This window comes from Bufo gargarizans, chromosome 3 (assembly GCF_014858855.1).
Source record: "Bufo gargarizans isolate SCDJY-AF-19 chromosome 3, ASM1485885v1, whole genome shotgun sequence".
Lineage (NCBI taxonomy): Eukaryota > Metazoa > Chordata > Amphibia > Anura > Bufonidae > Bufo > Bufo gargarizans.
The window spans coordinates 239805206-239819469 of record NC_058082.1 but is presented as its reverse complement, the minus strand read 5'-3'; the positions used below and the strand labels follow the sequence as shown (position 1 = coordinate 239819469).

The 14264-nt window shown below is 42.2% G+C and overlaps 1 protein-coding gene across 6 annotated transcripts in view; it reads left to right on the top strand.

The window, feature by feature from the left end:
- Positions 1–14264, top strand: part of DMD (dystrophin) — a 3186583-nt gene that overhangs the window by 1572023 nt on the left and 1600296 nt on the right. For all 6 annotated transcript variants that reach the window (XM_044284724.1, XM_044284721.1, XM_044284723.1 and 3 more), the window contains one exon: positions 11994–12188. In XM_044284724.1, coding sequence (XP_044140659.1) covers positions 11994–12188 — 195 coding nt within the window. The remainder of the gene's footprint in view (positions 1–11993; positions 12189–14264) is intronic.

Below are 14264 nucleotides of genomic sequence, written 5' to 3'. Positions count from 1 at the left end.
TATGGCTCAATTTCATACGGATCCGTCCCCCATTGACTTTCAATGTAAAGTCTGGACGGATCCGTCTGAGCAACTTTTTTTCTAAAATATAATGCAGACGGATCCGTTTGTACGGATCCAATCATCTGCATTATATGAGCGGATCCGTCTGTGCAGACACCAGACGGATCCGCTCTGAACGCAAGGGTGAAAGTAGCCTTAAAAACAAACTTATTTAAAGTGATCAAAAAAGTCATATGTACCACAAAAGAGTAGCAATCAAACCATAACCTCATTAAAAAAAGGGCCCCTACATGAGATGAGACAATTGCCCAAAAAATGAAAAAAATTAGAAAATGAAGACACAAAAATGCTATTACTGTGTAAAACTTAAATAATAAAAAGTAGACATATTAGGTATCTCCGTGTCTGTAACAACATGCTCTACAAACATATCACATGACCTTCTCTGGGGTGAAGTCTACCACCTATCTCTTCTGCTCACTTTTCGTTCTTTCTACCTGGCAACCTGAGTTTGATAAAGGTCAAGTTTTGACCGAAACGTCACATCGTACTGTGAAGTTGCCTATTCAAATTAAATAAATATTTTCTGCATTAAAATTGGAGTGTGATTGTCATATTTTTCTTATATCACATGACCTATCATCTCGCAAAAAATGAGACCCTAGCTAAGACAATCGGTCAAAAAATAAAAAAGCTATGGCTCTCATACTATGGAGACATTAAAACATATTATTTTGTTTAAAAAATGCTATTACTGTAACAATCTGCTCTATAAAAATGTCACGTGACCTAACCCCTCAGGAGAACGCTGTAAAAATAAATAAATAAAAACTGTGCTAAAACAGCCAAATTTTTGGTCATCTTGACCCATAAGGTATAACAATGAATGATCAATAAAAACATCAACTGTTCCTGCAAAAAACAAGCCTAGACAACAAGACTATCAGCAGAAAAAAAAATATATATGGCGTTTTGAAAATGGAGACAAAAATATATTTTTTCAAAAATGTTTTATTATGTAAATCAGAAACAAAAAAACCCGAAGAAAGTAGACATATTTGATATCATTGCATCCGTAACAACCTGCTCTATAAAAAGCACATGATCTCCCTGGTCAGATGAATGTTGCAAAAAATAAAAACAGTGCCCAAAATTTTTTGGGGGGTTACCTTGCCTCACAAAAAAATATAATATAAAGCTATTAAAAATCATATGTACCCCAAAATAGTTCCAATAAAACTGGCACCTTATCCCCTAGTTCATAAAATAGGGTAACTTTTTGGGAGTTTTTTACTGTAGGGGTGCATCTGGGGGGCTTCAAATGGGACATGGCATCTAACAACCAGTCCAGCAAAATCTGCCTTCCAAAAAACATATGGCATTCCTTTTTTTCTTTGCCCTGCTGGGTACCCTTACATCATTTTACGACCATATGTGGGGTGTTTATGTTAACTGCAGAATCAGGGTAAAAAATATTGAGTTTTGTTTGGCTGTTAACCCTTGATGTGTTAAGGAAAAAAAAATATTAAAATGGAAAATCTGCCAAAAAGTGAAATTTTTAAATGTCATCTTCATTTTCCTTTAATCCTTGTAGAACACCTAAAGCGTTAACAAAGTTTGTAAAATCAGTTTTGAGCAACTTAAGGTGTGAAGTACCGACAATAGGGTAATTTATTGGGGGTTTCCACTATGTAAGCCCCACAAAATTACTTCAGACCTGAACTGGTTATTAAAAAGCGTGTTTGGAAATTGTCTTTATTTTATGAATTGATTCTACAATTATATGCCTTCTAACGTCCTGAAAAATGAGGAATGTTAAGTAAATAAATATTTTATGAGGTATCACTTTCTGTTTTAAAAGCAAAGAAATTTAAATTGAAAAAATTGCATTTTTTTTAATCTTTGGTAAATTTGTGATTTTTTCATGAATAAAGGTGAAATAAATTGAATCAAATTTATGACTATCATGAAGTACAATGTGTCACGAGAAAACAATCTCAAAATGGCCTGGATAAGTAAAAGTTTTCCAAAGTTATTACCACATAATGTGACGCGTCAGAATTCCCAAATTTTGCCTGATCATTAATGTGAAAAGTGTTCTAAAGGGGTTAAACACAATCTGACCCTGATAAAGAATACATTTTCAAAGCTTTCTAATATGAGAAAGCACAACACATGCAACAATGAATTGTGTTTTGAAACTCACTGTTTGTTAACACCATCAGCCAATTGGAGCAACTTTGATTCGTGACAAATCGATACGGACACAAATCAAATTTTTCAAAAATTCTATGTATTGGACGTGAGCTAGACCTGAGGGTTTTAACCTGAATGTCCCCTGGTTTTCACCCTTTAACCCCTATACAGGGGTCTGTACTTCACTGCAGGGGAGTTACCAGGCCACTACTTCTTGGAATAGTCCCTGTGTAAATGGTAGCAGACCTACTGAGGTCAGCAACATTAGTGCAAAGCACTAAAAGCACAGGTAAGGCACTAAATCAGAACCAGATAGAACAAACAAATCCAAGGCAAACACAGATACAGGCATAAGACAAAACACAGAGCACTGGAAGAAAGAACAATCAGGAACCTTGAAAAACAGACCAGACAGATAAAGCTCCAAACATAGGACACAGACAGAATCAAAGCAGATTCTCTGTTTAATGCTCCACAGAGCATTAAACCAAAGTTTTGAGCAAAGCAACTTAGTATCTAGGATCCGAAGAGCTCGCTTCGCTCATCTCTACTGGTGGGTTTACCCCCACAAAAAATGTCAGTCTCAATAGCTTGCCATGTAACTTGAGCATCAATCAAAACTTGACAACGATACCTCATGCTATTCACAAGTCAACTTATTGTCTGATGAGGCATGCATTCCACTCTTCTTGAAGGGCGACCCTCAGGTCATTGAGGTTCAAGTGTGCAGAGTTAGGAGTCTCTACACGGTGACTCAGCTGATCCTGTAGGTTTTTTAATGGGATTGTTACGACCAGAGGATGTGGATCCTCTGGATCAGCTGATAGAGGACTAGGAATTAGAGTCAGGACCCTGGTGTTTGCACCAGTCACCCAGAATGCAGCTAACTGCAGCAGTGTATACAGAGTCCAACAAAGGCAGAGTAAAGGAACAGTTGATCTTTACTGGCAGAAGGTATACAAAAGTCACTTCCAATAAAGGCCAAACAAAGTTCAGAGTAATACGGTAATCTGGGTCAGGCGAACTCGTGGTCAGACAGTGCAGGGTCAGAAATCCAGGTGAACTTACAGTAGACGGCAGGCAGATTTATAGTCAGGCAATGCAGGGGTTAATAGTCCAGATAATCCAAGTAGCAGACGACAGGCTTCAGCAGAAATTACCAGGTATACAACCATGCTTGGGCATTAAATGGTAAGTGAAGCTGCCCTATATACCAGTATCTCTGCCTCCGGGTGGGTTCAGTGATTAGGAGCCTGCTCACCACTCCCATAAGAATGGGAGAGATGTGCCCAGTGCGTTATAGCGCACCACATGATACCTGGCTATGAGGACGGATGTGGTGGTATGCTGGAGGGTGCCTGCTTGTCCTGCAAGGTAAGCCAGCACTGGGACCCATAGCGCTGCAGTGTGCAGGTGACGATCTGCCACCCTGCAATGAGGTCACTGACCCAATACTGACAGTAATTCAGGTCTGGAGAAGGTGCATGTCACTCCATTTGAGGTTCCCCAGTGTCCAGCAGCCATTCCCTAATGATGGAACCTTGATGAGCTGCTGCATTGTTGTCCATGAAGATGAAATTAGGCCTGTGTTGTTCAAGCAGAGAAATAATGACTGGATTAATGATGTTTTCAAGTAATAAGGGCTTGTCACCAGGGGTGTAACTACCATAGTGGCAGACCATGCGACTGCTATTGGGCCCAGGGCAAGAGAGTGCCCAGTTGGGATCATCCCCCTTTAAGGTGGGAAAAAACTTGGTCAGGACTCTACCCTCTAAAGGAACAACTTTTAACAAATGAGGCAGTGGAAAAAATGACCCAAGGGTCATTGAAAGGGGTTTAGGCGGAAACCCTTCTGTCCTGTGTGTGGGGGGGGGGGGGCTGGTTTTATCCTTGCTATGGGGACCTTACTTCTCTATGTACACCACTGTTTGTCATTTGTACCTTACACAAGTGTAGGACAGTTCAATATTTACTAGACACACCTTCCCACACTGTAACACCACCACCACCAAAGGCTTGTCTGGTGACAACAGTCGCTGATGATGCATAGCCCTCTCCAACATCATTGGCGGCCATCATTTTTGCTTAGTGTGAATCGACTTTCATCAGTGAACAGCACTGAGGCCCGCTGGTCCGTCGTCTAGCGTAGATGCTCCCTGGCCCATGTAAGACGATGATGCCTGTGCGCCGGTGCCTTGTAGTGTCTCAGGTATAGTGTTGATTGTGAATATTCTAATTGTGTTTTTATTGCGAATAACGACACTTTGAGAATTTGCAAAGATTTAGAATATAGTGCTATATTTTCGGAATTGCAAATATTCTAGTTTTTTTTTTTTCATCAGTACCCTCCTGCTTCTTGCTTGTAGGCCAATGAGAAGGCTGCAATATCTTTGTCTGAGCTTAGCAACATCCCTAGCAACCAATAGGAAAGTTGCCTACCCCTTACTATATAAGAAACTCCCCAGCAGCCATGTTCTGCTGTTTTTTGCAGTTCTGAGAGAGAGAGAGAGCAGTGTCATTGCTGTGCTCTGTGCTTTGCTGAGTCATATACATTGGTAAGTCAATTACATTGGATAGTTAGTTAGCTCATATATATAATACAGATAGTGGGACGTAGTCAGTGTAGGTTTTATATATATATATATATATATATATATATATATATAGTGATATAGTGAAGCTGATAGGTTCCAGTGCAGTGTGTTAGGTAGTGTGATAGCAATTACTGTACTGTGCATTTTCTGCAGTCTCAGGAAACTTCTAGCAGCTTTAAAAATCAAGAAAATGACTGGAGTTCATGAATTTTAAAATTTGCAAATTTATTACAAATATTAGGCCCAAAATTTGCAAAATATCTTAAAAATGAATATTGTCTATGCTGCTCATCACTAGTCAGGTACCCTTGCAGGTCATATAGAATATGCTGATGTAAATTCTTTCGAAAGGTCTAACGCGACACTTGGGTGCCTCTCACCTCCCTTAAATGTGCCTGGAGTTGTGTGGCATTCATCATCTGGTTCTGCAGGGCAATGTTTACAATGAAGCGGTCATCGGTGTGGGATGTGGCAAAAGGACGTCCACTTCTTTTCCTTTCTGTGACTCTTCTAACATCTCTGTATCTGTGTTGCAACCTGCTGATGACACTCTGTGACCCTCTAAGCTCAGTGGCCACTTCCGTCTAAGAACATCCTGCTTGAATCCTCGCATTGGCGAGGTACTGTTCAACAAATGTAAAGTGTCATCTTGGTCTCATGATGTTAAAATGTAAACAGCGTGATGAGGGGGACTGTTTTAATACCAATTCTAATTAAACCAGGAACATTTATTGGGGCAAACACCTGTCAAATTTATTGGGATCAAACACCTGTTGTGAATTTTGCCATTAAGCTCCTTGTTAAAAAACAGCAAGTTGTGCAAAACGTACTGAAACACTGAACAGTTGGACATGTGCATTCAAAAGTTTAGAGAAGGTCACTGTAATGACCGGCGTCACACACAGGGAGGAAAACAGGGAAAGCCCTGCACAAGGGAGAGGGAAAGGTGGTGACCCCTAACTCACCTTGCAGCTGGTACCTGCCTGCCCTGTCGTCCCTAGACGGGTTCCTCACCCGTGCGGCGATCACGTGCCTAAACCCTGGCTTTCCCTGAAATGAGCCCTAGATAATGAACGGGCCGGTGGGATCGCTAGTCCTCACCACTGCACTAAGAGGGAAACACCAGGGAGAGGACAGACAAACACAGACAAACACAAACACCCAGGTGGACGGCAACAATTGTCCACAAAGGTCCAACAGGGATCCGGAGGGTAGCGTTCTAAGGCAACACTCAGAGAACGCAGCAACACAGCTCCAGTGGGTCAGGATAGATGTCCAGGCAGGAAGCTCTATATCTGGCAACCAGAGAAGTGTGAGAGGGGAATATAAGGAGGATTGGGAGTGCTGGACAAGGAACAGCTGAGAGAAGGAGCTACGGATCCCTGAGTGAGCCAAAAGGGTTTGTAAAGCAAACCCAGAAAGCTACAATAAGGAAACTTCCCTATCTGACATAGAGCGTGCAGCCAACCGCTGCGACCTCCTGACCCCGGGTACAACGGAGTCAGGCGTGGCTCTTGACACCCTCGTGACAGTACCCCCCTCTCTACGAGGGGCCTCCGGACACTCAGGACCAGGTCTCTCAGGATGAGAGGCATGAAAAATCCGGACTAGCCTGTCGGCGTTTACCTCAGACGCAGGAACCCACATTCTTTCCTCGGGACCGTAACCTCTCCAGTGCACCAGATATTGGAGAGAGCGGCGGACCCGACGAGAATTAACAATTTTGGATATCTGAAATTCCAAACTACCATCCACGACAACAGGAGGGGGTGGCAGCGGTGACGGTTCTAGAGGTGGAACATATTTTTTGAGTAACGACTTATGAAAGACATTATGGATTTTAAAAGTCTGAGGTAACTCCAGGCGAAAAGCCACGGGGTTGATGATGGCTACAATCTTGTAAGGACCAATAAACCTAGGACCCAGTTTCCAAGAGGGAACCTTCAACTTGATATTCCTTGTAGACAGCCACACATAGTCATTCACTCCTAGGTCCGGACCTGGCGACCGTCTCTTATCAGCCATGCATTTGTATTTACCTCCCATATTTTTCAAGTTAGCTTGCACCTTCTGCCATACTGATGAAAGAGATGACGAAAACCGTTCCTCTTCGGGAACCCCAGAAGACCCCCCCTCTTTGAAAGTACAGAATTGGGGATGAAAACCATATGCACCAAGAAAAGGTGACTTGCCAGTGGATTCCTGACGGCGATTATTTATGGCAAACTCAGCTAACGGTAAATATGACGACCACAACTCTTGGTTTTCAGACACAAAACATCTTAGATATGTCTCCAGGTTTTGGTTGGTACGCTCAGTCTGTCCATTCGACTGAGGATGGAAAGCTGAGGAAAAGGACAAGTGAACCCCTAAACGGGAACAAAAAGCTTTCCAAAATTTAGAAATAAACTGGGTTCCCCGGTCCGAAACAACATCGGAGGGGACCCCGTGAAGCTTCACGATCTCACTGACGAATACCTGAGCAAGAGTTTTAGCATTAGGTAGTGCGGGTAACGCAATAAAGTGTGCCATTTTGCTAAACCTGTCCACTACTACCAAAATCACTGTTTTACCCGCAGACAAAGGTAAGTCAGTGATAAAATCCATAGACAGATGTGTCCATGGTCTATTGGGAATGACGAGTGGTAATAGAGACCCTGCAGGACGTGTATGTGAAACTTTTGCGCGCGCACAGGTAGAACAAGAAGACACAAAATCCAATACATCCTGACGCAACCTTGGCCACCAAAAACGACGAGACAATAGCTCTAAGGTTGCTTTACTACCCGGGTGCCCAGCAAGTGCCGAATTATGATGTTCCTTTAATAATTCGAGACGTAGGTTCAACGGTACAAACAACTTCTCTGAAGGGCAAGAGACCGGGGCGTCCCCCTGGGCCTCTAACACCTTCCCCTCCAAGGCAGAGTGTACCGCAGAGACAACTACTCCTCTTTGTAGAATGGGTACCGGATCACTCACATTACCCCCTCCAGGGAAACAACGAGATAGTGCATCAGCCTTGGTATTCTTTACCCCAGGACGATAGGTAATCACAAAGTTAAACCTGGTAAAAAATAGCGACCACCTAGCCTGTCTAGGGGTGAGACGCTTAGCTGATTCGAGGTACAGCAGATTTTTGTGGTCCGTAAACACAGTGACGGGGTGGACTGCCCCCTCTAAAAAGTGACGCCACTCCTCAAACGCAAGTTTAATAGCTAACAGTTCCCTATTGCCAATATCGTAGTTCTGTTCCGCTGCAGATAGTTTTTTAGAAAAGAAAGCACAAGGACGCCATTTGCCAGGAGACGGACCCTGAGACAGCACAGCCCCCACTCCCACCTCTGATGCATCGACTTCAACAATAAAAGGCTGAGAGACATCAGGTTGGACTAGTACAGGTGCTGAGGTAAACCTCTCTTTTAGAGAGGAAAAAGCAACTTTAGCGGCGTCAGACCATTTAGAAAAATCAGTCCCCTTCCTAGTCATGTCAGTAAGGGGTTTTACGATCACCGAATAATTTTTAATGAATTTCCTATAGAAATTCGCAAAGCCCAAGAACCGTTGTAGTGCTTTGAGGTTCTCAGGAAGATCCCAATCCAAAATTGCCTGGACCTTCCTAGGATCCATACGGAAACCTGACGCAGATAAATAATAACCTAGGAATTGTATCTCCTGAACGGCAAAAACACATTTTTCAATTTTAGCATATAATTCATTCGTCCGTAGGACCTGTAGTACTTGTCTGACATGCACCTCATGTGTTTTCAGATCAGACGAATAAATTAAGATATCATCTAGGTATATTACCACAAACCTGCCGATTAGATGACTAAAAATCTCATTAACGAAATGTTGAAAGACGGCAGGAGCATTGGTCAGGCCGAAAGGCATAACTAGATTTTCATAATGCCCCTCAGGGGTGTTAAAAGCTGTCTTCCACTCATCCCCCTCCTTGATACGAATCAGATTGTAGGCCCCCCTAAGATCGAGTTTGGAGAACCACCTAGCACCCGCAATCTGGTTAAACAGGTCAGGAATGAGAGGAAGAGGGTATGGGTCTCGGATGGTTATCCGATTTAATTCACGAAAATCTAGGCAAGGACGCAGGCCCCCATCTTTCTTTTTAACAAAGAAAAACCCTGCAGCCACGGGTGAAGAAGAGGGTCTGATGTGTCCCTTAGCCAAACTCTCGGAGATATAATCCTTCATGGCTTGTCTCTCTGGACCTGAAAGATTATATAACCTGGTCTTGGGTAATTTTGCGCCGGGAATGAGGTTAACCGGGCAATCATAAGGACGATGAGGTGGTAACTTCTGACAACCCTTTTCAGAAAAAACGTCCTCAAAGTCCGAAACAAATGTAGGTAGGGTAGTTATGGAGGCAACTAAGCAATTGCTATTTAAGCAATTTTCTCTGCACGGCTCACTCCACTCCAATATCTCCCTGGCCTGCCAATCCACCACTGGATTGTGCGCTACCAACCAGGGTAGGCCCAGCACCACCGGAGTGGGAAGCCCCTCCAGAACATAACATGAAAGCATCTCGTTATGGTGGTCCCCTACCCGAAGGTGTAAATTATGAACGATGTGGGTGAGGTTTCTCTGAGACAGAGGAGCAGAATCTATAGCAAATATGGGAATAGATCTCTGTAACGTACAGAGAGACAAACCCATAGTGCGGGCAAAATGGGCATCTATCAAATTTACCCCTGCTCCACTGTCTAGAAAGAAAGAAACAGTCTCTGTCTTATCACCAAAAACAATAACCGCTGGCAACACAAATTGCGATGTACGTATGGAGGAGACGTATACCCCCCGGCTGACATCCTCCACACAGCCTGGGGTTAGTAGTTTTCCGACGGTTTTTTTGTTTCTGAGGAAAGAAGGACAGACGTTAATGAAATGACCCCTCTCCCCACAAAAAAAACAACCCCCACGCCTACGGCGAACCTCAGGAGGACGGACCTGATGAGTAGTTCCTCCTAGCTGCATAGGCTCGTCTATGTCCGTACAGACTAACTGCTGCTTGGGAGGGGTTATCAATGGCTCCGGTTTTTTCAACCTGTCCCTAAGGCGTCTATCTATACGGATAGAAAGGGACATAACTGCATCAAGGGAAAAGGGGGTCTCATACAATGCAAGCGCATCCTTAACCCTTTCGGATAACCCGGAGCAGAACTGACTCCTGAGAGCCGGGTCGTTCCATTGGGTATCCGTAGCCCACCTACGGAAGTCAGAGCAATACTCCTCTACCGGCCGCTCTCCTTGTAGGAGTCTCCGTAATTTTGATTCAGCCAGTGCGACTCGGTCAGGGTCGTCATATATGAGACCCAAGGCCCCGAAAAACTCATCCACTGACCGAAGAGCCTGGGAATCAGTAGGTAAAGAGAACGCCCAGGACTGCGGGTCCCCCTGCAGCTGGGAAATAACAACACCCACCCGCTGTTCTTCATTACCAGAGGAGTAAGGACGCAGTTTAAAGTATAGTTTACAGGCCTCACGGAACGTCAAAAACTTGTCCCTTCCCCCAGAAAATCTGTCAGGGAGAGGGACCTTGGGTTCCGCAACAACCTGGTTACCAGTAGCAACCGCTGGGCTTGCGGTCTGTTGTAATTGCTGCTGTTGCTGGAGGACCGACGCCTTCAATCCTGCCACCTCCAAAGACAGGCCATGAAATTGTTCGGACAGAGCAGCAATTGGATCCATACTGGATTCTAAGTAGGTAAAAAAAAATTTTTTTTTTTTTTTTTTTACCTACACAAAAATAAGGGCCAGATATAATGTAATGACCGGCGTCACACACAGGGAGGAAAACAGGGAAAGCCCTGCACAAGGGAGAGGGAAAGGTGGTGACCCCTAACTCACCTTGCAGCTGGTACCTGCCTGCCCTGTCGTCCCTAGACGGGTTCCTCACCCGTGCGGCGATCACGTGCCTAAACCCTGGCTTTCCCTGAAATGAGCCCTAGATAATGAACGGGCCGGTGGGATCGCTAGTCCTCACCACTGCACTAAGAGGGAAACACCAGGGAGAGGACAGACAAACACAGACAAACACAAACACCCAGGTGGACGGCAACAATTGTCCACAAAGGTCCAACAGGGATCCGGAGGGTAGCGTTCTAAGGCAACACTCAGAGAACGCAGCAACACAGCTCCAGTGGGTCAGGATAGATGTCCAGGCAGGAAGCTCTATATCTGGCAACCAGAGAAGTGTGAGAGGGGAATATAAGGAGGATTGGGAGTGCTGGACAAGGAACAGCTGAGAGAAGGAGCTACGGATCCCTGAGTGAGCCAAAAGGGTTTGTAAAGCAAACCCAGAAAGCTACAATGAGGAAACTTCCCTATCTGACATAGAGCGTGCAGCCAACCGCTGCGACCTCCTGACCCCGGGTACAACGGAGTCAGGCGTGGCTCTTGACACCCTCGTGACAGTCACATTAAGTTCACCTGTAAAGGATAGAGTGCACTTTAGGTTCATCCTGAAATTTCACACACAAGCCAAATATCCCTAACTTTTTATGAGTAGTGTTTATACAGAAATCAAATCCAGATGGAATACAATAAAGAAACATTAGTAAGACATAATTTGACTCTGGTGCTTATAGAGTTATAACGTTAAAAAAAGAATACTTTTTGCCTGGTTGCTTAGGTTTTACATGTTTATTGTATTGTGTTTTTCCCTATATATCAGATAATAGTGGACATAGTTTAGTTGTATTAAAGCCAAAACAAATCAGATATTGAATATTACAGTTCAGTGCATCCGATATACATCCTATATATGCAATAATATTGAGTGAGTACACAATACAAGTCAATCTAAATGTTGCATTAAATTCTTAACATTAACGTTGACTTTTCTTTGAGTTCCATTTGATGTGAAAGCCAAATTGTGCAACTCAAATTTTAGTTGTGTTTACAGTATAGATAAAAAAGGAACAATTTGTATACCCAAGTCAATGCATTAGCCAAATATAACAAAAGGGAATATTCAAAATACTATTACAAATCAAATTCTTTAGAAAGTCATTAGCCTTGCATTGTATAAAGGGGCCTTAAGGATATTAGTTTCTAGAGGTTTTAAACAATTTATTAACACTGATGTTATTGTTTGGATATATTTTGTATGTACATATTTGCATATTTGTGCTGTTTGCACATGTACTAAAAAAAAGTTAACTTGTTATATATCTTCATCAGCAAACAGTTCATGAAGAAAGCACTCATGCAATGATTGAAGGAATGAAAGTGGATGCCTCTAATGTGCCTTCTACATACCTAGCAGAGATTGCACGTCACCTACAGTTTATTGCTGAGGTGGATCTTCTACTTAACTCTTCATATCTGAATAAAAAAGACTGTGAAGAACTTTCAAAACAAGATGAGTGTCTCAAGGTAAAATATTCAACCTATTATATCAAAAACATAATTTCAGGAATTTTTTTGCACACTAAGTCTGTAGTTGTGATAAATAAGTTTGCAATCTATTCAGGCAGTGTGAGGACCTTATAAAATCTACCAGCATTTACTGTACAGTACATACAATTACATACAGCAAAGCTAAAGTTCCTAATGACTATTTTCTATAATATTTTTTTCTGGTTAAGTGGTTTCAGAACTTTAATCATTGCTGTGCAGTCAGTTGTCTTACATTTGCTTTAATAATCAGCTGGAATCAAAACATACTTCTACATTATTGCTGTAATGAAGTTATATTTTAGCTGACCCCACTATCATCAATATCCAAGTAGTAATTTTCTTTGAATTGAAAACAGTTGGTGGTTGTGTTATATGTACTAAGCTGACACTGTTAAAAGTGCATCAATTTGTCTAAGTGCAACATTATACTTTTAAAATTGTTGAACTAGCCACAGCCTCCTAGCAGTGAGACCAATGAAAGAACTTTATGACATGGGGCATACTGATTATATCAAAGCAAAGCATGGTTTTCTTATGTTTGTTTGATTATTATTTTTTGCTTATTTATTGGTGTTTTTTAAACATCTGAACAATCAGACATGACTGCAGGTAACCACTCTGTTTGCTTGCTGATTAAATGTTGACCATGCCTCCTCTTGCCCTCCTGCTGAGTGAAAGCACTTAGTGGCTATATACATGGTTACACACATGGTCATATTATACTGACAGATCATCTTGAAATTCAGCTAAACTGGATCAAATATATGCAATCAGTTGTTCCAAAGTTAAAACAAATGCTAAGCATTTTCCAAAGATACATTTTCTGCCTTATGGACTTGACAGTTACATGCTTAGCCTACTCATGAGGCATATGGCAAATCTCTAACGCTGGATACATACAAGCATCCTTGCTCAAGCACACAGTAATGATTATTTGAATGCTTTTAATAAATATATAAAAAATTCACATACAGTTGCAAGAAAAAGTATGTGAACCCTTTGGAATGATATGAATTTCTGCACAAATTGGTCATAAAATGTTATTTGATCTTCATCTAAGTCACAACAATAGACAATCACAGTCTGCTTAAACTAATAACACACAAATATTTAAATGTTACCATGCTACCATTATTTAACACACCATGTAAACATTGACAGTGCAGGTGGAAAAAGTATGAACCCCTAGACTAATGACATCTCCAAGAGCTAATTGGAGTGAGTTGTCAGCCAACTGGAGTCCAATCAATGAGATGAGATTGGAGGTGTTGGTTACAGCTGCCCTGCCCTTCATTGCTTGATGTGAATAATGCCTCACACAAAAGAGCTCTCAGAAGACCTACAATTAAGAATTGTTAACTTGCATAAAGCTGGAAAGGGTTATAAAAGTATCTCCAAAAGCCTTGCTGTTCATCAGTCCACGGTAAGACAAATTGTCTATAAATGGAGAAAGTTCACCACTGCTGCTACTCTCCCTAAAAGTGTCCGTCCTGTAAAGATGACTGCAAGAGCCCACGCAGACTGCTCAATGAGGTGAAGAAGAATACTAGAGTTTCAGCTAAAGACTTACAAAATTCTTATGCTAACATCCCTGTTAGCGAATCTACGATATGTAAAACACTAAACAAGAAGGGATTTCATGAGAGGAAGACACTGCTGTCCAAAAAGAAAACATTACTACACGTTTACAGTTTGCACAAGAGCACCTGGATGTTCCACAGCAGTACTGGAAAAATATTCAGTGGACAGATGAAACCAAAGTTGATTTTTTTGGAAGAAACACACAACACTATGTGTGAAGAAAAAGAGGCACAGTACACCAACATCAAAACCTCATCCCAACTGTGAAGTATGGTGGTGGGGGCATCATGTTTTGGGGCTGCTTTGCTGTGTCAGGGCCTGGATGGATTGCTATCATCAAAGGAAAAATTAATTTCCAAGTTTATTAAGACATTTTGCAGGAGAACTTAAGGCCATCTGTACACCAGCTGAAGCTCAACAGAAGATGGGTGTTGCAACAGGACAACAACCCAAAGCATAGAAGTAAATCAA